Below are 27,638 nucleotides of genomic sequence, written 5' to 3'. Positions count from 1 at the left end.
TCAGAAGTGACTGCTTTTAATAGTCTAGTCAGCTGCCACTCAGTGCAGCCAGAGACAGTTCAGAAAGTCAGGGTATCTCCTTACGAGTCAGCCACCGACACCCAAGTTACTCTCCACTATTTCTTCCACTTCAGTTTTGTGTCTTTTTTGTGCTTCACATCTCTGTTTTTCTTCAACTTTTTGTTCTGTTTGGGTTCTTGTTTGGCTTCCAACTTCCTTTTCTTGTCACTGGAGAAGAAAAAACAGTAGTAGAGAGAGAAAGAATGAAGCATGCCTGGATCTGTAACCTTTCAGACTGCTTTGCTTTAAGCTTGCTTTGCTTTGTCTGAAAAAGGGTTTCCGCCATCTGAAACGTGATGTAAGAACGTGCAGTCACACAGCAATGTCCTCTGCAGGCCTACAGGGCATTGTGCTGGGGTCTGGGGGTACACCACACCAACCCAGCTCCTGCCCTGACCAAGCTCTCAGTCTGTGGAGGAACAAATCTACGTCTTAACTCCTGAAATCTGTACATTCCCCCTCCCATGACTTTAAGAAAAACCTATGGCATTACAAGGAAAATTCCTTCCCACCACTTACCACTAAGGATTACCCTGGAAACCAGACATATTATCCCAATGACTGAGGATAGTCCATAATACACAGCATGAAAACTCCCAGGAAAACCATACAATACTTTTTGATGTGTTATTTTATTTTTCCTAAATGAGAAGAAAACCCAAAGGAATAGTAACTCGGGTACACATTTCAGCTGGCCAGTAGGTTCCTCACAGATAGATTAACGTGAGAATAGCTCGGCAAATGGCCACCTTCCTTTCCCCTTATAGGTTAAAGATTCTCTCCAGTGTCACTTTGCCCTGGAAACAAACACCTCCCTGTAAGGGGACGGTGTGCAATTCTGTCCTGAGACCTAACATCACCTGAATGAAGTGACTGCTCAGAAAACAGAAGGCCTCAAAGAATTCGGAATGACAGTTATCAGTATTTTTACTTCCAAAGGCGCAAGCTTTCCCCAGACCCCTCAAGCGCATGAATGGCCACACAGACTGGGTAATGCAGATGGCTCCTCAGGGGCAGCGACAGCCAAACCAACAGTGGGAGGGACTGAGCTCTGCGGAGCACACAACCAGGCCGTCTCCACACCAGGCCCAGAGCCGGCCATATTCAAAGCCCCTGCACTCAATACGCAGCCATCTCGCGCCCTGGGCCGCATCTGCCATCTTGTGCAAACCAGAAATTAGGACACACTGACAGCGGGCTTTTGTGCCACATCAGAGACCATCAGGAAAATGAGGCTAGCACCGATGCTGGAATCTTCCAGGTAGCACAGTGATTTATGGAGACAGAAGAGAACATCTGATTTCTGGGAACTATGGTTCGTAGAGTCACAAGATTTCCTCTTTCCAAATAAACTCTTCAGGGGACCCTGTTTATGGCAATGCCAAGAACTCACCCTCCCACAAACCCACAAACCAGCTGTGGAAGCCTCATCTCCAGAGGCCCAGGGCAGGGGAGGCCTCACTGTCTTCCCAAGGGAAACTCCAGTGAAAGTGCCGCCCCACGGAACCACCGTCATCTACCCACACGCCACTCTGCAGAGAAGCAGCTGAGGGCGAAGGTTTTTGAAGAGTAGTCCAGGGAGTCCTGGAGTCCCCCAAGACCCCTCCTGGTGGGCCCCAAAGTCAAAACTATTTTCATAATAATTCTAATACATTATTTGCCTCTTCCACTTTCATTCTCTCCCAACTGGTTTGTTTTCCAGAGGCTACAAGATGTGTGACAGCACAACAGACTGAATGCAGAAGCAGACAGGAGAATTCAGCTGCTTTCTAGTATGCCAGCTATTAAAAAGATTCACAAAAATGTAAATGTAAAACAATGCCACTCTTCTCACTAAAATTTTTATGAAAAAGGTATTTTTAAAAACAAAAAACCCATAATGAGTCCATGACTGTTAATTCTAAATGAATAAACATTTTTTTTTTTTTTTTTTTTTTTTTTGGCGATATGCGGGCCTCTCACTGCTATGGCCTCTCCCGTTGCGGAGCACAGGCTCCAGACGCACAGGCTCAGCGGCCATGGCTCACGGGCCCAGCCGCTCTGCGGCACGTGAGATCCCCCCAGACCAGGGCACGAACCCGTGTCCCCTGCATCGGCAGGCGGACTCCCAACCACTGCACCACCAGGGAAGCCCAACATTTTTTTTTTAATTTCTCAGTTTTTCATTTATAAAATGGGAAATTTTTTTAATTTAATTTTTTTTCTTATACAGCAGGTTCTTATTAGTTATCTATTTCATACATATTAGTGTATACATGTCAGTCCTGATCTCCCAGTTCATCCCACCACCACCACCACCTCACCCCCATCCCCGCTTTCCCCCCTCGGTGTCCATACGTTTGTTCTCTACATCTGTGCCTCTAAAAAGTGGGACATAGTGATAGATAAAACCCACACGCACAAAAGCCCTTTGGGGTCCTCAATAATTTTTATGATATAAAGGAACTCTGAGATCCAAAACTTTGAGAACCATTGGCTTAGAGGAAGGAGAGTATAACAGGTAGAACTCTGGGCTTTGCAGTGGACAAACCTGGTCCTGATTCTGGCTCTGCCTCTTACTAGCTATATGCTTCTTGGGAAGTCACTTAACACCTGAGAGCCTCGGTTACTTCATCTTTAAAGTAGTGATATACCCATAAAACTCCTAGAAGAGAACATAGGCAAAACATTCTCTGACATAAATCATACCAATGTTTTCTTAGGTCAGGCTCCCAAGCCAATAGAAAGAAATAAAAATAACAAATGGAACCTAATCAAACTTACAAGCTTTTGCACAGCAAAGGAAACCATAAACAAAATGAAAAGACAACCTACAGAATGGGAGAAAACATCTGCAAATGATGCGATGGACAAGGGCTTAATTTCCAAAATATACGAACAGCTCATACAATTTAAAAACAAAAAAAACAACCCAATCGAAAAATGGGTAGAAGACCTGAAGAGACATTTCTCCAAAGACATACAGATGGCCAATAGGCACATGAAAAGATGCTCATCATTGCTAATTATCAGAGAAATGCAAATCAAAACTACAATGAGGTACCATCTCACGCTGGTCAGAATGGCCATCATTAAAAAGTCTACAAATAACAAATGCTGGAGAGGGTGTGGAGAAAAGGGAACCTTCCTACACTGCTGGTGGGAATGTAAAGTTGGTGCAGCCACTGTGAAAAACAGTATGGAGGTTCCTCAGAAAACTAAAAATAGAATTACCATATGATCCAGCAATCCCACTCCTGGGCATATATCCGGACAAAGCTATAATTCAAAAAGATACATGCACCCCTATGTTCACAGCAGCACTATTCACAATAGCCAAGACATGGAAACAACCTACATGTCCATCAACAGAGGAATAATGGATAAAGAAGATGTAGTACAGATATACAATCGGATACTACTCAGCTGTAAAAAAGAACGAAATAATGCCATTTGTAGCAACATGGATGCAACTAGAGTTTATCATACTAAGTGAAATAAGTCAGAAAGACAAATACTGTATGATACCACTTATGTGTGGAATCTAAAAATGACACAAATTGAACCTATCTATGAAACAGAAACAGGGACTTCCCCGGTGGTCCAGTGGGTAAGGCTCCACACTCCCAATGTAGGGGGCCCAGGTTCGATCCCTGGTCGGGGAACTAGATCCAGCGTGCGTGCCGCACTAAGAGTCCTGCCACAACTAAGAGGTCCGCATGCCACAACTAAAAGATCCTGCATGCTGCAAGGAAGATCCCGCACGCCACAAATAAGACCCAGCACAGCCTAAATAAATAAATATTAAGGGGGAAAAAAAAGAGATCAATAGAGCAAATCTGGGGAAAAGACAGGGCCACAGCAATTTAAAAAAGCACAAATAACGAAGAAGCTGTGTTTTATCAAGTAAAGTTTCAAAAAAGACATACACAAATTGAACTATATATGTGTATAACACACATAAAACCCTATTAAAAAAGCAAAATAATAACCAGGTTTGAGGGGGTAGAGTGAAAGGGTGAGTTTAGAGAGGTCAAGCTTAATAAGCCTGAAAAAAACCCAAAACAACAGAAACAGAATCTCAGAGACAGAGAACAGACTGTGGGTTGCCAAGGGGGAGGGGAGTGAGAAAGGGATGGATTGGGAGTTTGCGATCAGCAGATGCAAACCGGTATATACAGAATGGATAAACAACAAGATCCTGTGATAAACCATAATAGGAAAGAATATGAAAAAGAATGTATACATATGTATAACTGAGTCACTTTGCTGTACAGCAGTAATTAACACATTATAAATCAATCATACTTCAATAAAAATAAATAAATAAAGCAGTGATGTAAGAAAAAAGCCACCTCTGTTTAGAGCACGAAGGGGATGCTGCATTAAAGCTCCCAGGAGGTGCTCAGGTAGCGGCAACTCCAAGGCTGTTGTTCTCAAGCCTGTCTCCCTGGCATGTCTGAGAATACGGGGGATGCAGAGATCCAGGCCTAAGCAATGGCCCTGCCTGATCAGTGGGAGCTATGATACAAAAATAGCATCCCTCAAAGGAAAGAATAGTGACTCTCCTCAAGGCTTTTGCTCCAACCTCCTACTTCCTAGAGAAAGTTACCAGCGAAGCAGAGAGGCCAGAATGCCTCCCCTGCCTGATGTATGCCAGCCCCTCACCTTTTCAGGCTGACAACCGAGGCATTCTGCCCGGCTTTGTTCAAAACTTCATTCCATTCTTCATCGTCCCCACGGATTATGTATCTAAAAAATAAAGGGAAATATCAAAGCCTGCTCAAAAGAAGAGAAGGCCGCTTAAAAGAAAGTAAGAGAGTGACAACGTTTTCATCACACACATCCCACCACGAAAGCCAGGCCGAGCTGCACCAGCATTTGAACAGCAGAGAGCACAGGACAGGCGTGCAGCTGAGCTCCAGGGGACAGGAACTTCACCGGAACAAGCACAGTCAGGCCTGCTAGCAGGGGTCGATCCGCACAGAAGGCAGCTGCCCGACTTCTGCCACCTGACTCTCAGCAACCGCCCACCCGCCCACCAGAGGAGCCTCCTGTCACCCCCAGCATCTCCTTGCTCACCACCACCTCCACAGCCCACACGCCCTTGGACTGGGCCATGTCTGCCCCACCTCACCCCACCTCTCTGGGATCTGGCAGTCCTGACAAGTCAAGGCTTTGATGCAGCAAAGCTGTGTGCAGAGCTCAATACTTTGCCCACGGACCTCCTGGCCACCTCCATCTCACATCCAACAACCACCATCACTAATGACCCGGCAACGGGACTACAGGTCAAAGAGGCTCAGAGGCCACCAAGTCTGGAGCGGTTATTCACATCAATCTACCGGGCGGGTACCGCCATTATAGCTGCAGCTCAAAGAGGACTGCAATCTCCAGGGCATGGAGGGTTCCAGAACAAGGGGTTTTGTTGGTTCATTGGCAGTAGGATCTTTTCTTCAAACAAATTCACATCAAAAGCCAAATATTAAAAAGTGGCCACTGACAGTGGATGCTCATGGATCAGCATCCCCCTTCCCTAAGGAGCCCGGGGCACGACACGGGACCCAAGGGATCTCAGGAACACGACCTGCAAGTCATGACTTACAAAGTGGCAGAGCTGATCTGGGGAAAACAAATCCTTCAAAATTATGCAATTAGTCAATTAGGAGGTTTTTAGCTGCTAGTGCTTCTAAAAATGATCCCATGAAACACAGCTTCCAGGGCACCCAGGAAGCAAATTAGAAGCAACCAGCAGAGGTTCCGTGCTTCCCACGAGGGGCCTTACTGAGCGAGGTCCAGGTTCTTCAGCTTCCCCACTTCTTTCTTGTGTTTCTCCTGGAACTCCTTTGCTGCTTCGTCCTGTGGTCGAAGTCCCATACAGAGAGTAGGTCAGAGTCAGGCAGGGGACAAATGGCAGGGAAAGGCCGGGGGCAGAACGTGACCGCGACGACCAGCAGGCCTATCCTTCTGCACATTTCCCTCCCACAGCATTAAAGGCAGCTCTTACTCAGTGTGTATGAACATAAAACACGCCTTCTGAAAACCTAAACGATCAAACAAGTAGTTCACAACAGCAGCTGCTGGACTGCCAGCTCGCACACGCGCTCAGTGGGGGGCCTCGTCAAGGGCCGGGTGGGCACGGGAGGGGCAGGGAGACTCGGGGAGCACGCCCCTCACACCCCCAGAACACTAGCGCCAGGGACTCTCCTACAGGGGAGAGACGGACGTTCGGTGTTCGTACCAGGTCGTCACTCAGCGTCTTCATCGTGGGCTCCATAACCACGGCCTTCACTGCCACCATTTGCTCCTCGATGGCCTTCTCCTGCACTTCATTAAACAGCTACAAAAGACCAAGGCCAAGAAGCAGAAGATGAAGGAGCAGCAGAGGCCCAGTCACTCGTTAGCAAGTCATTCAGCACGCGCCCTGCACGGTTTAGGAGTACACACGCTCACGGGAGGAGCAGGAGATCCCCGACTGGAGATGTCACACTCCCATCAGGGGTGCCTCTGGGAGACAACGCGGAACGTTACAGATCCAGCTGAAGTTCCCCATATCTGTTTGTGTGTGTGTGTGTGTGTGTGTGAAAATCTGTAGCAAACACAGCCAAATGTTAACCTTTCTGCATCCTGGGGCAGGGAGTGGGCTTGACACATTTTTCAACACAGGCCAAAGCCCTGCCCTCAGCTGAGGTTACCTTCACAACCTTGCGGATGATCCGGTTGAAAAGTCCCATCAACTGGCCTGAGGGCAGCTCGATCTCCTTTTCCAGCTGGTCCACAGACTTGTGCTGCAGGCCAATCCCCAAGAGAAGAGCCTGGGGGACGGAGAATCTGTTGGAGTGGCTGCCAGGGCAGGCTTTTGCCCATTAAAACCACACCAAGAACCAGAGTTACACTCTCTTGACCAAAACACTGACTGACACTATTGTGGAATCTTCCCATTCATCCTGTTACTGAAACCACTAGGAAAACTCCCTCCTCCTGAAATCTCCAAACTAACTTCTTATCCCGGCAAATAGCTGCTTTACGGCTACATTACAAGCACAAGGTGCTCCTGGACTCTGATGAAGCAGAGTAGGAACCAAGGCAACGTGGTGGGGTGGAGGAACGTGGGTCCAGACTGCAGCACTTCTACTTACTTACTGTACTGCTGGGCACACAGCTCAACTGCAAAGCCCAAGAGTCCCCACGTGTAAAAGGTGAGACCACTACCCCCGCCATCAGCACAAAGTTATGTCAAAGCATCCGACCAACACTCAGCATATAAACTGCTCCACAAAACCAGCACACGAGCAGCAGGTGACCTACCGACTGGGCAGCAGACAGGGCCAGGTCCCCCAGCTGGTTCAGGAAATACAGCCGGGAGATGGCCGGGATCATGTCCATGATGAGGTGATAGTCAACCATGTTCCGTGAATACATCTCCAGCCTCTTCAGGTCATAGGGGAGGAAGAGTGCTTCCAGCTCCTCCCGGCACAGGGCTGGACATGCGACAGAGCCAGACGAGGCAGGTGAGCCCAACGCCCTTGCAGGGTCTGACGAGATTCCCAGATGGCGCTCACAACAACAGTCCCCAGGTGGCACCCAACAGCTGCTCCTCCACGGGGCCTTCAGCAGGAGCCGGGCAGGAGCCACCTAAAAGTGCCTGCCCACCCTGGGCCGCCCTGACCCTCCTCCTGCAAAGGGGAGGCAGCTTGGTCCACGCAGGGAGGGGGACGGATGGTGTGTGACCCTTGCTCAGAGTTCCACGCCAACACATCAGACCAAGAAAGGCTCCCGTGCCCTGGGGTTAGAGGAATGCAACACTTTCCCCACTTCGTCACTTCTCCTCAGGACGCAGCTTAACAGAAAACAGGCATGCTCCACCCAGCTCGACAAACAGATTTTTACACCAAAATATAATTGGCCCAAAAAAAGGGTATACGTACACGTAACTAGCAAGAGGGAAAAAATACCCCACGGCTGTTAACACTAACGATCCCGTACACCCTTTTTTGTGTTTTAAATATTCAAACAGAATCTACATGCCCAAAGCACTTCTACGTGTTGCCCACAGAAGGTTGACAGCATATTCTTATTACAATTTCATGAATGAGGAAACGGAGCCTCAGAATTGAGCTAGTTACCCTAGCTCACAGGATTTAGATCAGGTTCCACAACTGACCAGCTGCAGGCCTTACTTACACCTCTAAAGCCAAGTCCTTCCCCCCAAGTCCTGTCATGAGGGCACAGTGTGTGATAGCGGCCCTGAGGCGGCACAGGGCCTGCTGAGCAGAGGCGGGTGGGGGAGACACAGGCCTGGAACCAGTCCCTCCATTCCTAGTCCAGCCCTCTTCCTGGACCACATGCCCACCGCCTGTTCCACACAACCAAGCCCCACCAGCCCTCCGGCCGCCCCACCAGCTCACCCAGCTGCACGGGTTTCCCAATGTTCCTGTTCTGAAGGATGTTCAGGGCCAGGGAAGGAGAGAAGGTGCTGAACTGGTAGGACAGCAGGGCTAGGAATCGCCTTCGGAAATCTGCGGGGTTCAACCACACAGTGTCAGAGGTCTGTAGGCCCCTGTGCCTGCACCTGGCCACCCACCACCTCCACTCCCACTCACCTTTCCAAAAGGCAGAGAGCCAGGCACCCTGGTCGGCCTCATCCTCGTCCATCAACGTCTTTAGCATGATGCACGAGTGTTCTCCGGTCAGGTCATTCTGGGAAACACAAATCCCTAACTGGCACCAAGACCCCCTTTTATGAAGGACCTGTCACTGCTGAAGGGCAAGCACGCTTACGCGGGCCCTTGCTTCCTCCCCAGCAGGAGAGGCGGCCTCGCCTTCATTCTTGCAGGGCCCACTGCCTACACGACAGCTTCCAGAGACCACTTTGTCCTGCAACTTCCGAGCAGGTGCCCCAGCGATGGCGCAAAGCTACTCAGACCTTCGGAGCATGTCTTCTGCTGTGAACCCCTTGCTCACATCAGGTCAGATTCTGAACCGGGAGGCATTACAGCTTAAACTCCACATGATCCAATCAACGTGTTTTGGGCGCTCGCAGCAAAAACTTCATGGCCAAAAACAAGCACGGCAAGAGTTCCCCTGCTGGCAACAGGTTTGCAAGTGCAGGCTCCTTTAGGTACTAAGGCAGCGACCACAGGTTTTTTAATTTCTACTACACAACAACCACAAAGCCCAAAACCATAAAAATACCTAATGGATTTCAACTGAAGAGCATTCAAGTAACAAAACGCCACCACCACGTCACAAACAAGCACTGCACAGCACAAGACCACAGGGACGTACCATGGTCCACGCTGAACTCACTGGTTGTGTGGTCCTTGCAGTCGACCACCAAACTTACACTCCAGCCTCGACCAGGGTCACTGACAAGGACCCAGCCCCTCTACAGCTGCTCCTGCCCACGTGGAAGCAGCCACACACCCAGTGGTCCTCATCAGTCCAGCTTTGAACTCTCAGATGGGTGCCACCCTTGGATATTGACCTGGAGAACTTCTTCATCCTCCCAGCACCAACTCCACCAGCTGACCAATACCTTCTGTGCCCACTCTTTGCTTCCCTCCTGCTGTGAGGGATGCGGTGGCCACCTCTCCCCCTGCACTCCAGGTCCTACCCTCCTGCCTCTTCCAGGCCTGTAGTCCTGCAATCAGCCCCCCTCACCTGCATCTGCATGATCTCTACAGGATCATACCCTGCAGCAAACAAACATGTTCTGGAATCTCCCGGCTGACAAACCCACCCTGACTCCAATCTCCCCCCAGCTACCTTATTCCTCTGCTGCCTTTGCCTCGTGTAGGAATCGTGTATTCAGTCTGTTTCCTCACCTCCCATTCTCTCCGGTCAGGTTGATCCCGCCACTCCACTGAAGCTGCCTTTATTCCGATCACCAACACCGACAAATCCAATGGTCAACTGTCCTAACCTTACTTGTTCTCTGACAGCAATGACTCCCCTTCCTGAAACACTCGTTATTCTTGGATTCTGACACCACAGCCCCTGCCCTTCTCCTACAGATCATGGCTACTCCTCAGCCTCCCTTGCTGTGTTTCCTGACTCATTCCTGTAAATGCTGCAGAGTGTAAGGACTCACCCTCTTTATTCTCAGCCCCTTCTTCCAACAGCTTTAAATACTTATTCACTGAACAAAAGTATTTACTGAACATGTACTGTACATAGCAGATGCTATTAGGTGCTGGGGTTACAGCTGCGAAGAAAACAGGCCACCCCACCCCGCACCAAAAAAATCCTTGACCCCGAGAGTATATTCTATTAAGAGTATGCTGATGACTCTCAAATCTCTGTCTCCAGCCCCGACCTCTTCCTTGATCTCCAGACTCCTGTAGTCAACTGCCTATTCCATACTTCCACACTTGGCTGTCTAATAGGCATCACACACTTACTATGCCAAAAACAATTCCCACTTCCACCTCCAAATCTGGTCCTACCCCATTCAGTTTCTTTTTTAATGTATTTATTATTTTATTTATTTTTTTGGCTGCTTTGGGTCTTCGTTGCTGCGCGCAGGCTTTCTCTAGTTGCGGTGAGCGGGGGACACTCTGTTGTGGTGCGCGGGCTTCTCATTGCGGTGGCGTCTCTTGCTGCGGAGCACGGGCTCTAGGCGCGCGGGCTTCAGTAGTTGTGGCTCGTGGGCTCTAGAGCGCAGGCTCAGTAGTTGTGGCTTGTGGGCTCTAGAGCGCAGGCTCAGCCGTTGTGGCGCACGGGCTTAGCTGCACCACGGCATGTGGGATATTCCTGGACCAGGGCTTGAACTCATGTCCCCTGCACTGGCAGCTGGGTTCTTAACCGCTGCACCACCAAGGAAGCCTCCCATTGAGTCTTATCTCAGGAAACAGCACCTCCAACACCCAGTTTCTCAGCCAGTCTCTCCAGCCAAAAACCAAAGAACTACCCTTGATACTTCTGTTCACTTACCTTCCACACCCCCATCCTTCAACTCTTCTCAGTTCACCTCCCAAACACCCCTGGCATCTGGCCCTTCTCTCCCCTCACCATGTCCTCCCCAGCCAAGCTGCTCATCTCCCCGCCTCTACTCACGGGCCACCGTCCATCGTCTACACGGCAGCGCCAGCACCTTCCCTCTAACCCCTCCCTCCACCTGAACAGGGAGGGAGCGCAGAGTCCCTGCCCAGACCCACCTGCCCTGCTGTGAATCACCACCCTTTCCTTTCAAGGTCCTTCCAGCCACACTGGCCCTTTGTTTCCTTCAAATCACCAACTTCCTTCCTGCCTCAGGTCCTCACATTTGCTGTGCCCCCTGCTTGAATACGCTCACTTTTCTGCAGGCAGGACTGTCACGTGGCTGGTCCACCCTGATCATTCAGGTTGCAGTTTGAAAGGTCACCCCTCAGAAGCCTGACCACTCATTACACTGTCACTATCTGAATACTTCTCGTCTGCTCACTTTTTTGCTGCCTATTTCTCCTCATTAGAAAATAAGCTTCACGGCTTGTCTTGCTCACTGCTTGATTCAGTGCATGCACTAAATAATTTTTTTTTTTAATGAACTGACAGCCACTAACTCTCTCATCTTCCATTTTATCCTCTATGGCTCTGTTGTCCACACAAGCGCATCCCTCCTTCAGATACCAGCTTATAGTATGCACTCCTCCCCTAAAACCACTTTTCTTCCTGTTTTTAAAAAATACAAATTCGAGGAGGCCCCCAGTGACAGGATTCCAGAACGTGGTGAACAAGCCCACGTGCACTTCCGCCATCTCAGCGTGGAGCACAAAGCCGCTAGAGTGTGCAGTGGGGAGAGTGACCGTGTGGCCCTCGGTAAGGGCGGCTGCTCCGGAGGCATTCAGAGAAGCCTCCTGGCAGCACAGGCACACCGCTCAGGGCACAGCGGGAGGCACCAGGGCTCTGCAAGGACACACCTGTCACCACCCTCCCCTGCCAGACGCCTCACTCACCGGGGTCTGTCTCAGATAAACAGGGACAAAGCCAGCTCGTTTCCAGAACCTGCAAAGGATACAGAGAGCAGGTCACCACGTGTGCCTTCTGGGAGCGGCTGACACACAGAGCTGGGAAGGGCGGGGGGTGAGGGCAGCGGGGCGGGGGCGTCAGGACAGCTGACACCACTGCAAAGGCAGACACGCAGCCCACAGGACTCTCATTCTCAGGACACCGAGGCCAAAGGGATGCTGCGGGAGGAAGGGCAGGCGAACGCTTACCTGAGGAGCCTGGGGGTCAAGCCGTAGCACACCCCCAGGTAGTCCAGGTGCTCGGCAGGCCTCTCGTTCAGTTTGAGAAGTAAGGGAGGCAGGTCCTTCCGGGGAGTGACGACCTCTTCCAGCAAGCTGACCGCCTGGAGGATGCCCGAGGGGAGAGCACATCCACCCAGCGGAGAGAGAGGAAGGTTAGTGACATTCCCAAGCACCCCTGGCCACACCAAGCTCTGGACGAGCACAGCAAAAACCGGGACAGGTGTCCTGGTTCTTAAAATGTAAAATCACCACTAAGTCCAGTCATCATTCCTGAGGACACCAAAGCCCTAGACGAGCACGGACCCACACTGCTCAAAACCCAGAATGTGGGAAACAGCCACACGGTTTAGAAACGCCAAACGCATTTACAAAGAGACAGAGCTAAGGTGCTGAAGACGCAGGTCTGTCACCGGATGCCTCTGTGTCTTGGGAACTGACAAACCTCTGAGCCCGACCTTAAGTATAAGCCCCTTCCCACCTCCCGAGCAGGCACACCGTGAAACATCAAATGAACCCGTGTGAAAAGCTGTCCCAGCTCCTAGCATTGAGCACTCTTACCCAGAAAGACAGAGCTCCCTGAGTCTGAGGTCAGTACTGAGAGGAGGAGACTGCACTGCACAGCTGTGGCTTTAAGCCGGCATGTGGATCAGCGTCACCTGGGAGCTTCAGGCAGATTACTGGGCCCCACCCAGAGCCTCGGATTCAGGAGGTCCAGGGCAGGGGTCAAGAGCTGACACTCTTAACGAGTCTCCAGGTGAGGCGGATGATGGTGACCCGAGGGCCTCAGTCTCGGTGTCAGCTGGGGAAAGAGAAGCTTCTCCAAAGCCAGAGAGGAACTCTGCCGCTACTGCTCAGAGCCCAGACCACAGGACAGCTCTTGATGATACTCCTGAAGACCCAGAGGATGGCCCTCCCCGAAACCAGGAGCTCGGCCAGAAGACGCCTACCTCACTGCTGACGGTGTGCATTTCCTGCGAGGGCGCCAGGACCTTTTCCTCGAGACAAGGGAATCTGCCCTCATAGTACATCTGCAGCAGCTGCAGGGCTCGGCTGCCATAGCCCATCTGTGAGCAGACACGGAGGGAAACAGGCAAAGGCAAGAGAGATGTCCTCAGTGTCTACGCCACTCGTACGCCCCTGTACTGCTTCTAGAAAGCCTTCACTCCAGGTCAAAGTGCACTTCGCAAAGGGAACCAATGAAACCTCTCAACAAGGTCAAAGCAGAGACCCTTAAGACCTAGCGTGGCACGACCCTCACTCTCGCACTGTCCAGCCCGTCAAGAACGTGAGGATGGCTGAGCATGCTTTCTGGTCCACAGATCAGCGAGCTCGGAACTGATGACTCTACGGCTAACTCCTCGGTGAGGACTTCTAAGACAGGAGGTAACTACAGGAAGCAGATCTGGGTCATGAGTCCCCTGTCCTCACAAAGAGTGAGCACATACAATCATCCTGCCCACCCACCCCCAGCCTCCGGCAAACCGTCCACAGCAGAGGGGGACCTGGATCTGCTACTCCTTGACCAGCTTCCTATTTAAACAACCGCATACACCTGCCCTAAGGAGAGGCCAGCAACATGGCAGCAGCTAATTACAGCACACCAGGTTTAAATAACAGCACACACGAGGACACGTTACCGCTTGATAATCCGGGTGAACAGCAATGCGAACCACTCTTCCACCCGAAAGGCCGCCAAAGTCTGGGTCTTGGAACTGTGGGGGAGACACAAGCCGGTGACTAAGCAACAAAAGACAGCCTCCAGCACTGCCAGCTTCACTCGCTCAGACACACCAGGGAAAGCACATCACCTGTTCCGACACTGTCCATGGAATCAGGTCCCCCGAAGCCTTCTTGCCTCGAGACAGGCTGTTCAAGATGGACTGGCGAGAAATCTCCCCCTCGAGGCACACCTGTTGGGGAAGCAGGACACTGCAGACAGAAAGGCCGCCTCCAGGTTCAGAGCCCACCCCCAGAACCTCACCAGCACTCCGCCCTTGCTCTGACTAGGCCGGCTGTTTCCACTCCAGCGCACGCTTAACCCTGTAATCAACTCATCCGTTTCCAAGAGAAGTTTCATTACTGTGTCCCCTGGGCATCCTGACACCGTCACTAAGAAGGCAGAATACTGACCCAGAGAGCAAAACCACACTAGAAGAGGGTCTCCACACATGGTGTACATGTGAGCTCATCAATTAAGGCTCAGGACGCTCACGTGGCTCTCTACAGAACTGGGCAACGTCAGTGACTCCAGGGTCTAACAGGAATATGGTTAAACATAGTACCGTACGTGCATGTCATGAAATACAATGCAGCCTTAAAAATTATGCAGATTATGAATATCTGACACATTGAAAAAAAAAACCCAGATTACCAAATACTATGATCGTATGTTTATGAACAGGAAAAATGATAAAGAAATGCATAAATACAGGCTAGGCATTAAAAACATCTTCCCAATCTGTGTCTTCTAATTTTACAAGTAGCATGTATTGCTTTAGTAATAAAGGAGGAAAACAAAGTTCTGTTTTAGGAGCTGCAAGTCAAAATACGAGTGGCCAGCTCTGATTTTCACCCATCCATGAACAGTGGGGCTTTGGGTCTCTGTCTGGGTGGTAGTTTCCTTTGATGCACCCTAATCACCTGCCTGGATACGTCCAGTCACTAGGCTTGAGACCAAGAATCAGCAGCTTCCCCTTCTGCGCTGTGGTTACCGAGCCACTAATCCTTGATGCCTAAGTGGGTCCCAAAATCAATGCCACAAGGACACCTCAGCTTCTGTACCTGGATGACAGCAAGCACTTCAGGAAGGGCATTCTGGGTGGGGGGCACGGGAGGCAGGAGGCAGAAGAGATGGTGAGCAGGCGCATCAGAAAGCATCTGGAGATCGCTGGGAGAGTTCTGTGGGGCACAAACAGGTCAGTGAGAAGCACTCCTCATCCTGTCCTCACTCGAGAGGCTACTCCACAGTCATGACTGGAGAACTGCCTTCCCCAGAGCCAGGTGATGTGCTGAAACCCGTCAAAGCGCCTTTCCAGCATCATAGCCGGCCAGCCTGAGACCCTCTGTAAGGGCTTAAGCGGGACTTAAGCCTCCAACGTTTGCTGTCACCTCACCACGAGTGCTGAGGCTGCAGAGCCGGAGCAGAGACCTGCTTAGTTAGTGCTATATACTTCACAGCTGGGAAGCGAACTTCTTCCTGATAAGAGGCTGCTATTTCAAGACAACCTCTCACCACTTCTAACATCAACCCTTCGGCTTTCCGTTTAAAGGGTGTTCATAAAAAAGCTACCTAGACACTCAAAAAGTGTCCTTTCCAATGTGCCTTTTTAAGACTTTCAAATATTCCAAATTCTCATTCACTGCTCCTTAAAAACAGCCCAGGGGTATAAGGCTGGTCTCAGGTCAAACAGCAGCCCCCGGATTACAACTGCTATGTCATCTCAGCCCATCCATTTAGCCAACAGGCAAGAAATATAAGTACCCCTTTTAAAATGGGCAAAACTTTCCACCCTCTCCAGCTACCACACATGGAGCTACGTGCAGAAATCTCACACTCTGTATGCAAAGCTGGAGCCCACGACAAGCCTGAACAACAATGGGAAATGCAACCCCTCCAGCAGGATCCCTGGACCTTGCCAACATCAGGACGTTCAAGTCCCAGTGGAATGGTCACCTGAGCCACTGGGTAACAAAACATGCAAAAAGCCGAGTCAAAAGGCACTGCCCAGTGCTGGAATTCACTGCTAAAGTTCACCCGAGGGCTAGCTGCAGTTACCTTGTAATGAGAAGCCACGTAGAGGGCCATAAGCCGTTGGAGGAAAATCTCAGAGGCTTTGTGGTAGCAAAAGAGGGTATCTCTATTAACATAGTAGCTGGATCTGGAGTTAAGCAACCAAAGCAAATCGAAGAGAACCCAGAACAGGACACACTACTTCCAAGGGTCACCTGGATATGTGGGTTTCCCTCAACCTGGGAAGAGGAGCCCCTGGTTCTGAGCAGAAACATATTAGGGAGGAAAAGAAGGGAAATCAACAACATTCAACTTTCCCCTCTCCCTAGAGCAGCAGCCTATGAAGCAAAGGGCCAAAACTCTTTGTTCAACTCTTCCATTGCCCCCTCTCCCTTTCACAGGACAAATGGAACCCAGGAGGATACAGCTCACAGGCTTCAGGCAAGGGGCAGCCAGAGATGATCCGAGTGATGTTGAGGCAATCCAGGCACAGCAGGTCGTTCAGCCACTTCTCTACTGCATCCCCAGGGGCGTATCGGATCGACTCGTGCAGGGAAACCTCATGCAGTGTTCGCACTGTTCCCCACAACACACACACACACACAGTGAGGAACAACTAGTAAATACTGTTTTCCACAAGAGCAAGGCAAATGTTCTACTTTATCTCTGTCACATGGCGCTCACAAAATATGGCTCAAGAATTTAAAGCGAGTGGTTTTAAATTGTTCTGGTGGATGTTCAACTTGCCTTGACACCAATCCCAAGGGGATCTCTCTAAGTCAATGCAACCAATGCCCTGAGATGGTGACAAACAGGAATCTAGCCACCAGAAGGCCCAGGTCAGCCACCCATCTGGTCACTGGTTTGCTGTTCCTCAGAGAAAAGCAACTTCACCTCTTGGGAACTCAACCTCTCTGCCTGATGGTCAGACGGTCTGTTACCGCCCATGCGGTCATGAGGGGAAGGATCCCGCAGGAGAGTGTGAAGTGACTTGCTGTGCACTGCAGGCACATTCAGAGCTCCAGGGGTACCTGATGCCAGTCTGGCGGTCGTCGTGGTCTTGTTCTCAGCGGTGGTGCTGACCTGGCTCTGGGCACTCTGTTGACGGAGCTGCTGAATTAGCTTGAGGGACAGAGACCGGCCAGTGCCCTCGTAGCTAGGAGCAAAAGCAAAGGCAATCAGGCATGAGGTCCCAAATCAACTCTCTAGGAGGGGACAGAGAACTACTTTCCTCGTCCTAATGAAACATCAGACTTCTGTTCGCCGAGGACAACCCTGTCACCTCTGAACTTCCATGCCCAAAGGAGGCAGGGCTGCATGGTGGCTCACCTCGGAGCCATCTGGGCCTGGGCTCAAGTCCTGGCATGTCCATTTAGTACCTCTGGACAAAGAACTCAACCCCTTTTAGCTTCTTCCTCAAAAGGGGACTATTCCACACATCTCACCGGACTGTACTGTGAACTAAAAAATAAGGACTGAGGGCTTCCCTGGTGGCACAGTGGTTGAGAGTCCGCCTGCCGATGCAGGGGACACGGGTTTGTGCCCCGGTCCAGGAAGATCCCACATGCCGCGGAGCGGCTGGGCCCGTGAGCCATGGCCGCTGAGCCTGCACGTCCGGAGCCTGTGCTCCGCAACGGGAGAGGCCACGGCAGTGAGAGGCCCGCGTACCGCAAAAAAAAAAATAATAATAAATAAAGACTGAGAAGATGACGTGAATAAAGCATTTAGCATAATGGAACTGGAACACAGGTAAATGGCCAATTAATAAGAGCTGCTATTAGAAGTTCTATGCTTGAAAAAATGAACAGAGAGCATTTCCAGTTTGAAAAAATTAAGATTAAACAAATCCACCACCCAAGTAACTTTTCTCATTACTACTTTCATTTAAAAGATGACGTAAAGAAGTAGTAAAAAATTTGGGGAAAAGAAATCATCTATAATCTGATCACTGAACCAGCTCTTTTCAATTGTTATTTCCTCCTTGTCTTTGGTCACAAGCACACGTGACCACAGGGTGCAGACTGCTCAGTGGGTTTTTTTAATTTTTAGTTTTACACTGTTTCATAGTATTCATTATCATAAATGAGGATACTGCATAAATACTTCCTCTAACTCAAATACTACTTTTAAAGAATGATCAAAAAATTAAATTTTGAAGTGCTTTTATTACTCCTGCCTGCCCCATATAACAAAGCATTCTCAAAGGAATTCCATTTACTTATTTAAAAAAAACAAAAACAAAGAGTAAGCACAAGCAGCAAAGCTAAAAAAATTGTGTGTTTCAAAGAACATTAACAAGAAAGTGGAATTTCTTGAGTGGGAGAAAATTTCTGTAAATCACGTATATGAGACTTGTATCTAGACCATATAAGGCACCCTTCCATACAACTCAATAATAAGTAAGACAACTCAATTAGAAAAATGAGCAGAGGATCTGAATAGATACTTCTCCAAAGAAGATAAATAATGGCCAATAAGCATGTGAGATGCCCCACATCATCAGCCATCAGGGAAATGCAAATGAAGACCACATGAGATACCATTTCATACTCATTAGGATGGCTACAATCAAAAAGACATATAAATGCTAGCAAGGACATGGAAAAACTGGAACCCTCAGACACTGCGAGAGGAATGTAAAATGGTTCAGCTGCTTAGGAAAGCAATCTGGCAGTTCGCTAACAGTTAAACAGAAAGTTATCATTTGACCCACTAATTCCACTTCTAGGTATACACCCAACAGAACAGAAAACATGTCTGCACAAAAACCTGTACATGAATGTTGACAGCAGCATTCCTGCTACTAGCCAAAAGAGAGAAACAACCCAAATGACCATCAAAAAGATGAATGGAAAAACAAAATGTGCATAAACATACAATGGAATAGTATTCAGCCATAAAAAGGAATGAAGTACTGATACAAGCTACACGGATGAACCTTGAAAACATTATGGTTAGTGAAAGAAGCCAGTCACAAAAGACCACATATTCTAAGATTCCACTTATATAAAGTGTCCAGAATAGGCAAATCCATAGATACAGAAAGTTGATTAGTGGTTGCCTAGAACTGGGGGGCAGGAAGGAACTGGAGGATGATAATGCAAGGATATGGGGTTTCTTTCTGGGGTAATGAAAATGTTTTAAAATTGACTGTGGTGATGGTTTCACAACTCTATGAATATACTAAAAATCACTGAATTATACACTTTAAATATATCTCAATAAAGCAGTTATCAAAAAAGAGTAAAACCCATTTTACTTAACTGTTTTCAGTATAAGCAAAGCAGTCAAATAATAAATCTATAATATAGAATTATCTCTTCAAGATGTGACTTCCATATAGAAACCTTTTCTATATTGAAGATATGTATACACTGAACAGGAAAGATTTCCCAGTATATTCTTTTTTTTTTTTTTTTTTTTGGCCATGCTGCACAGCTTGTGGGATCTTAGTTCCCCAACCAAGGATCAAATCCAGGCCCCCAGAAGTGGAAGCTCGGCGTCCTAACCCCTGGACCACCAAGGAATTCCCAGTATATTCTTTATATAAAAAAACAAATTCAAAACACTATGAAAACTATGTTTATGTTCTTATTCAAAATGAAAAAGTTGTCTCTATATGGTCAGATCACCAGTGATTTTTCTTTTTGCTTACCTTACCTTTCTAGCTTTTCTAAAGCAAACAAGAACTAAATATTTCAAAATTTTAAAAAAGCTCTTGAGCCTGCTTTCTTATGATAACTATACAGTTACTTTAATACTATATTTTCACATAAGCCTCAGAGATAAGACACTGGTATTGCCATCCATGTGCCCTTTAGAACTTCATCAGGCCTACAGACAGAAGGAGACACTCATCAGCTGGGTTATGAAGTTCTTCAGTCTGGTGCTGCCTGTTCTGGTGGGCCATAGCTCGGACCAGAAGTGAGCTGTAGTTTACTATGAAGGGGCCAGCTGCCAAGGAGAAGGCTGAGGAGAGAGTGCAGCAGAGCCCCAAAGACTCAAACTTCAGGAATCAGCCCTACCCACCCAGGCCCAGGTCACATTCGTTAAATGCTATGTAACTGGCAACAACCTACAATGGGAGCAACGGCTCCTGCCCGAGGTGCCTCACCCGTTGATGGTGGATGCCATGAACACAAGGTAGGGCCCCAGAAGGCTCTTCACCAGTGGGAGGGGGATGGCAGCAGCTTCATCGATCACAACAAGTTCAGCCTGGCCCAGTTTCACAGCATCTGCAGGATGTATATACTGCCAGAAAGAAAAATTTGTATTATTAGCTTGGCCACCTGATACCATGGCTGTGATCTCTGGTGAGTCACCATAAAGGCCTCTCTTTACTCTCTCTCCCCAGTCCCATTTCTTCTTCTCTCATTCCTCCTCCTCGCTTTTCCCTGGCAGGGCAAAGCTGGGATGGGCTTAGAGTCAGATGCCTGGGTCCAAACAGGTCGACCACTGGCTGTGTGGCCCTGGGCAGGTCACTTCATCTCAGCACCTCAGATTCCTCTCCAGAAAATGGAGGAAATACCTGATGGCTGCTTGAGAAAAAAAATAGGTAAATTTGTAAAAATGCCCTACCTGGGACCTGGCTGAGTGATAGGTGGTGCCTCCCCTTCTCTCCTCTCTCCCTTCTCAGGCTTCTCCCCAGCCTCACTCTGGCCAGTGGGCCAGAGGCAAGCTTGGCCCCAGCAATGGCTAAAGGCGAGGAGTTTCTCAAGCATCTCCTACACTCTGGGTACTGTGTCCTGCTTTGACACCATCAATATAAAGCCCAGGTCCCCCTGCACTGGTGGGGACACTTCTAAGACTTATAACCTTCTTAGTGCTCACACATCCTTATTTATATTATTAGCTGGGCCATCTAATGTCACAAACTTGCCATGAGCTTGGCACCCTTATGCGTATAAACAACCCTTTCAGTTCCTACAGGGGTTCCTGCTCTTTTTAAAGTTTGCAAAAGTCTATGAAGAGGTATTTTTACAGGAGAGGAAACCTGAATAGCCAACTAACATAAACAAAGGTACTCAACCTCACTAGTCATCACAGCAATGCTCAAGACAACAAGGAGACCCCACTTCACACGCAGACGGGCAAAACTTAAATAGCAGTAAAACACCCAGTGTTCGTGAGGACGTGGGGAAACAAAAACTCGAGAGTGCTGCGGTGAATGTCAATATGTACAAACACTTTAAGGAAGAATTTGGCAAAATCCGAGAAAGATGGAAATCTACGTATACCCTAAGACCCAACAATTCCAATTCTAGAAACATATAAATAAACTGTAATGTGCTCATATAGTGCTTAAAAATGAATCAACCAGATCTACAAGCTTCAATCTGGACCAACTTGAAAACAAATGTTGAGTGAAAAAAAGGCAAGCTAAAGAAAGACAAGTATAGTACGTTACCATTTACGGATACATAATTATGTAGTGAAATATAAACAAATGAATTGAAAGGAAACACACCAGGGACTTCCCTGGTGGCGCAGTGGTTAAGAATCCGCCTGCCAATGCAGGGGACACGGGTTCGAGCCCTGGTCCGGGAAGATCCCACATGCTGCAGAGCAACTAAGCCTGTGTGCCACAACTACTGAGCCTGCGCCCTAGAGCCCGCGAGCCACAACTACTGAAGCTCGCGAGCCTAGAGTCCGTGCTCCGCCACAAGAGAAGCCACCGCAATGAGAAGCTCGTGCACCGCAATAGGAAGCCCGCTCACCGCAACCAGAGAAAACCTGCGTGCAGTGATGAAGACCCAGCCCAACCAAAAATAAATAAATAAATTTATTAAAAAAGAGAAGAAAAAGAAAGGAAACACACCAATCTCAGAGCACAGTATGGGGAGCGGCGGAAGGGAATGAATGGGGAAGGGTACAGGAGGGACTTCAACCGTGTCTGTGAGGATTCAGATCTTTAAAACAAAAATATGAGTGGCTTTTTTTTTTTTTTTTTTTTGCGGTACGCAGGCCTCTCACTGTTGTGGCCTCTCCCGTTGCGGAGCACAGACTCCGGACGTGCAGGCTCAGCGGCCATGGCTCACGGGCCCAGCCACTCCACGACATGCGGGATCTTCCCGGACCGGGGCACGAACCCGTGTCCCCTGCATCGACAGGCGGACTCTCAACCACTGCGCCACCAGGGAAGCCCAGGAGTGGCTTTTTAAACGTGAAACCAACACAGCAAACAGCAAAACATCAGCATTTCTTAAGCCTGAGTGCTGGGCACCTGAGTGTTATCTTATATTGGTCTCTGTGCTTTCCTGTAGTTTTCAAGTATTCCATTACAGGTGAGATTTTTTAACTGCTTTGCTGGAAGCTGATGGGTCGAGGGAGCAGAGACCCCACTCATTTCCGACAGCAGATACATGTCCTCAGGAAGGCCCCACATCTTGGATCCTTACAGAGAAAAACTAAACAAGCACCTCATAAAAGCAGCAGGAAGCAGGCCCCTGGAGAGGCACCGCCGACTTTAATATTCTGCTGTATCGCAATTTCCAGCAAGAAAGAAGAGGTCTCAAAGGGACACAAATGTAGCCTCATAAAGTCAGGTCACCTCTTCTGCGCTTCAACTCCAGCCTGGAGACAAAAGGACTCTGGTAATACGAGAAGGTCTCTGATGACAGATCCAAGGCGCAGCGAGGGCTGAGCCAGGCATTTCACGGAAAGCTTCTCCCTCTTTGGTTTGTGTGTTTCTCTTGAGTTTTAACAGATCTCTGTATTCTCAGGGCCTGCAGCCTGCCCCTCACCCCGCCCTACCCCAACACTGGACTCTCTTCCCCTCAGCTGAGAGAACCAGGCCAAAGTAGGAAGAAACGCACAGAGAGAAGAGAGTCTAGAAAGAGACCCAGCAAGAAAAAAATTAAGGTCCTTGAGGGAAAAAGGCACAAACACTGAACCTCATTTATAACCTGGATCCTTGATAAAAGGTATACCTCCTTGACAGACATATACAAATGCCTCACAGGCATAAAGCTCAAGGGCGTAAAGTGCCAAGTTGGCCTGGCCCACTTCCCACCCCAACCCAACTCCAAAAGTGATCAATAACCTGCTCCACTAGGAGCCCACGGGCCTCCATCCCTTCTGCAAGCCTGTCACGATTTAACAAAATTGTAGCCTTTGGACACGTACAGACCATTCAGGCTTACAGAGCACTGGAGATTCACAGAGCTTTCGGGGAAACACTGTTTCAAAAGGAAAATAGGCCACCGGCTAAACCACAAAGATTCAGAGTACATTTTACAAAGAACTTTTCTTCTTTTAAATGGTGAGGTTATTTATTGTCCTTGCTACAGATGCATCATTTCAAAACCTGCTGTAACTATGCAAAATTAGAAATGTCCGAAAAAATGATTTTATTTCTCTTAGCTGATTAGCATACTTACAATCCTACTCACTCAATTTTCAAGGGACAAAACTACAACTTTCCCATCTGGCTACATACATTTGGTAGTCTGCTCGAATGTTTTTCTTTAGAAGAGGCTGAAAATCTGGAACACGTTTACCGTAAAACAACAACGCTGTCTAAAAGATATGCAATTACACAGCACATAAAACAACTATAAAAAGAGACGTCTTAGAGCGTTTATACACAGCAGGACACTGGCCCCACGTGGTAGGGTTCTAGAACAAGCCTCACCTGAATGGTCTGCCTGTGTTCCCGGAAAATGTTCACTCTGATCACGGCTTTGTTAAATTCAGGATTTAGAGACTGAATGATCTCATAATCCAGATGCTCCTAATAGGGAAAGAGCCAAACCAATGCCAAACGTCAGAAACAGGCTTTAGAAACTAAATATTACGAAAGTTTGCATTCTAAAGACTTCACCTGGATTTATACTCAGCATGGAATCAAAATAAGCTCTTATCCTAATTTCCTACCTGATACTGCAGAGCATCAAATCCTTTAAATACAAATTCAAACAGAGTGTGGAGGTTATCCGGGCTCGGAGAGGTAACAAAGATATTGGAGTAGCTGTTGAACAAAAGGAGGATTTTTTTTTTTTTAAGTAATTAGGAAATCTAAGAAATGTTTAGAGAACTTAAAAAAAGAAAACATTTTTGTTTGCCCCTGTTACACAGGGGATAACCAGAGACAGTGGCAGAAAAAAAATCAGGACACACGTTTTGGGGAGGAAAAGTAAAGCAACTCCAGACCTGAGGGTATTCTTCCTCCCAACCTAATGAAAACGCATTACCAGTTTGAAGGTAGCACATCCCAGCAATCAGCTACCAGCATCTGTGAAAGCACCCTGCTGAGGGCACTGTGGGGACTGCTCCCTCAGTGCCAGGGCTGGCACGCGGCTCCCCAGTCCTGCACCCTGGGACGGGAGAGGGCTTCACTCTCATCACTAGCTGTGCTGTGAGGGTTTCAAACCGTGAAGCCAAAGTGCTCAACTGTGCTCAGGCTAAGGCCACAGTTAACCTCTGAGGAATCCTTGTTCAGTGTAAAGGATGCTGATGGTGGCGGGGCTGAGTGGTACTGCCAGAGCAGCGAGAGAAACAAAGGACTAGGAGTCAGGAGCCGAGTTCAGCCCCAGCACTACCAGCACTGACTTGGGGGGGTCTTGGGTGAGTCACTGAAACTCCCTAAGCCTGGGTTTATCCATCTATGAAACGCTAACATTGTTAATTAGGAGCACCAAGGAAGAGAATGCATACGGGACGTGGCAAATTCTAGGTCCGTTATTTATGTCTGGGAAGCTGGAAGTACATGATCTCCTGGCAGTTGCAGAAGTCTTCCGCCCAGGACAAAAGAATGGAAAGGAACATCACACTCAAATGCAGTTCCTCAGGAGCAAACAAGATCTTCTACTGATCAAAATCATTAAAATGTCAAACTTGTACTTTTCTAAGTCAGCAAAGCGGGTCATATTCATGCTCATCTCCTGAGAGTTTTTAAGTTTCTTACCCCCATTTCTTTGCTCCTGTGTGTTTGTTCAACTCTAAATAGTGAGTTGGCCCTGGTGTGTGTCTGTGTGTGCATGCACACATATATGTGCACCTTTGGGGGTTTGGGGGAAACAGCATTGCTCTTTCTAGACAGGAACCCAAGACCTAGAGAAATCACACAGGAGCCCGCTCAGACCCAGGAGCAGCTTCCCTGTCCCCTGACCCCCTACTCCTGCACACTGCTCCCTCAGAGCTCAGAGTGCCTAAAGATGGGGACCCCCTTACCCAAAAGCCACCGCCCCAGCAATAGCCAATCCCAGGGCTGCAGATTTTCCCCTTCCTCGGGCAGCTGTGAGCACAACAGTACTCCTCAGGGTCTTTTCCGAGATCCCCTCAATGAATTTCAAGACAGCTTTGGCCTGTGGAAAGAGAAACATATTAGGTGAGCTTTGAGAAAGGCCAAGGTCCAGCCATCTACCACCATCGCTGCGGAGAATTCAGGCTGATGCCTAGGCTAACTCGGGGGCGGAGGGGCTGCAGGGCAGTTCTTACTGGCCAGAAAGCAAGGCCCAACACCTGGACTCTCACTCCCTTAATCGTCCCCTCTGAGTCTCAAGGCTTTAAACACCAACTAGGTGCTGATAACCCCCAAGTTCATACCTCCATCCAGACCTCTTCCCCGCACACCAGACTCTTCTATACACGCAACTGCCCCTGCTCTGCCCTCCACCTGTACATCTAATAGACATCTCACATTGAACACCTAACATCCCCTCCAATCCTCCCCCACCTACGATCTTCCCCAGCTCAGCTAACTGTCCAATTGTTTAGGCCAAAAGTCTTCTCCATTTTCTCCCATACCTGATTCATCAGCAAATCCTGTCCATACTTCCTTCAAAACATAAAAATTCTACATTCCTCACCATCCTCCTCCTCCACCACTCTGGTCAAAGCCACCACCCTGTACTGCCGCCATTATTACAGGAGCCTCCTAATCAGTCCTGCTCCCACCTTCGTTCCCCTACAACCTAGACTCAACACAGCACAAGGCAATCCTGTTAAAATTAAGGCTGGCTTCCAGAAGCATAAGAATTCCTTCAATTGGATAAATAATTTGTGTATTTGTTTAAAAAGAAAAAGCATGATAACGGGGATTAAATAAATAAAGCCAGCCTGGGGATCCCTCTGACAGCTGTGCAGAGACCATAAGCATAAAGCTCTCTGCTGGCCCCCATCGCTCCCAGAGTAAATGCCAAGCCCTCCCAGGGGCCTGCATGGCCTGCACGGTCTGACCTCCATCGTTTCCTCCTACCCTCACCCACTCGCTCTGCTTCAGCCCAGTCGGCCTCCTTGTGAGTCCCTGAGCGCACCAGGAGAACCGACCTGAGGCCTGTGTATCTGGTGACCCCTCCGCCGGGAGCACTCTCCCTGCAGAGAGCCACGTGGCTCGTTTTCTCAACTCCTTCAAGCCCACTCAAAGAGCAGCTGCTCACCAGGCCCTCTCTGACCACGAGACAGAGACCCGCAGCACCCCTCCCTCCTCCCGGCACTCCCCATCCCTCCTCGCTGCTCTTCATGTTTCCCCACCTACACAGCACCTTCTACTACAATATGTGGTTTGCTTATTTCCTTGATTCCCTGTCTTCCTCATCCCACCAGAATGTAAGCCCCATAAAGCAGGTGCGTCCCTCTTGTTTACTGCTGAGCCCCTGCCTAGAGGAGTGTCAGTGGCACTTAATGAGAAGAGGGACCATAACACTACTCAGGGGCCAGACTCTGCTCCCCATGGGGAATCTGCCCTGGGAACAGGCCACTGAGACTGGGAAGAAGGCCAGATTGTCCAGCCTGGCCTGTCTGGTCCTGAAGAAGCTGCCTTACATGACTGGGCATGGACACTCAGAAGATACCGATAAGACGCAGTCCCAGGCAGAAGGAAGGGAAGGAAGGGGAGGGGCTTCAGGAAGCCAGAGTCTCTCCAGATGGAAACACTCAGAGGGGATCCAGGTCCTACTCGCCTTAACTCGGCCTTGGCCGAACACTGTATTTTATCCTCTTGTTGTTTGCTTTAGAGTAGAAAAGTGAAGAACTCTGATAAAACATAAGTGGCAAAATCTACAAACATAATAAAAGGGTATGAAATCTGGACTAAAAATGCACTCTAAAGTAATATTCTAAAATGAAAAACCAATACAAAAAAGCAGAGTGGTTTATAAAAACAAACAAAATAACCAGTAATTATATGAAAACAGTGCCTGCTTCTCTCATAACTAAAGTAACAACAAATTGAAACAACGATCCTATGTTCCCATATCAGATTCGTAAAGATATACGAGTTTAACAGTACCCAGTGTTGGCAAAACTGCAGAGAAAAAGGCCTTTTCATACATGGTGCGGGTTCCATAACCTGGCATGACACCTGTTTTAATGCACACATACTCTACCCCAGCAATTCTCCTGTTAAATTATCCTAGAGACAGTGCCCACAAATGTATCTGTAAGAATGTCCTAATAGCATTACTTATAATAGCAAAAAAGCTGGAATCAAGGCAAATGTCTAATGGGGACCACCTTCCCTTTGCACACTTTAAAAATACCCATTTATATGCACAGAAAAAGATCCAAAAGGACACACAATAAACCGTTAACAGTAGCTGTCTCTGCAGAGCAGGACAGCCAAGGAGAAACACCACTTTCTATTTTTAATGCACACTTTCCTACTTACTGATTTTTTAAATTTTTTTGCCATGGGTCAT

General features: G+C 48.5%; 1 protein-coding gene across 2 annotated transcripts in view; it reads right to left on the bottom strand.

Moving 5' to 3' along the window:
• The window catches only part of NAT10 (N-acetyltransferase 10), a 38,809-nt gene continuing 11,171 nt past the window's right edge, over nucleotides 1-27,638 (bottom strand). For both annotated transcript variants that reach the window (XM_019948301.3, XM_019948303.3), the window contains 21 exons: nucleotides 25,171-25,304; nucleotides 23,875-23,968; nucleotides 23,633-23,731; nucleotides 20,114-20,250; nucleotides 17,031-17,155; nucleotides 16,425-16,575; nucleotides 16,045-16,141; nucleotides 15,051-15,167; nucleotides 14,078-14,179; nucleotides 13,907-13,981; nucleotides 13,217-13,333; nucleotides 12,237-12,370; nucleotides 11,976-12,024; nucleotides 8,643-8,739; nucleotides 8,448-8,558; nucleotides 7,348-7,520; nucleotides 6,735-6,854; nucleotides 6,281-6,379; nucleotides 5,825-5,898; nucleotides 4,708-4,791; nucleotides 1-228 (listed from right to left, as the gene is read on the bottom strand). In XM_019948301.3, the coding sequence (XP_019803860.2) occupies nucleotides 117-228; nucleotides 4,708-4,791; nucleotides 5,825-5,898; nucleotides 6,281-6,379; nucleotides 6,735-6,854; nucleotides 7,348-7,520; nucleotides 8,448-8,558; nucleotides 8,643-8,739; nucleotides 11,976-12,024; nucleotides 12,237-12,370; nucleotides 13,217-13,333; nucleotides 13,907-13,981; nucleotides 14,078-14,179; nucleotides 15,051-15,167; nucleotides 16,045-16,141; nucleotides 16,425-16,575; nucleotides 17,031-17,155; nucleotides 20,114-20,250; nucleotides 23,633-23,731; nucleotides 23,875-23,968; nucleotides 25,171-25,304 (2,301 nt within the window). In that variant the 3' untranslated portion in view covers nucleotides 1-116. The remainder of the gene's footprint in view (nucleotides 229-4,707; nucleotides 4,792-5,824; nucleotides 5,899-6,280; nucleotides 6,380-6,734; nucleotides 6,855-7,347; nucleotides 7,521-8,447; nucleotides 8,559-8,642; nucleotides 8,740-11,975; nucleotides 12,025-12,236; nucleotides 12,371-13,216; nucleotides 13,334-13,906; nucleotides 13,982-14,077; nucleotides 14,180-15,050; nucleotides 15,168-16,044; nucleotides 16,142-16,424; nucleotides 16,576-17,030; nucleotides 17,156-20,113; nucleotides 20,251-23,632; nucleotides 23,732-23,874; nucleotides 23,969-25,170; nucleotides 25,305-27,638) is intronic.

This window comes from Tursiops truncatus, chromosome 8, assembly GCF_011762595.2.
Source record: "Tursiops truncatus isolate mTurTru1 chromosome 8, mTurTru1.mat.Y, whole genome shotgun sequence".
NCBI classification, from domain to species: domain Eukaryota; kingdom Metazoa; phylum Chordata; class Mammalia; order Artiodactyla; family Delphinidae; genus Tursiops; species Tursiops truncatus.
Note: the sequence above shows the minus strand (reverse complement) of the source record. Positions and strands in the feature narration are given on the sequence as shown.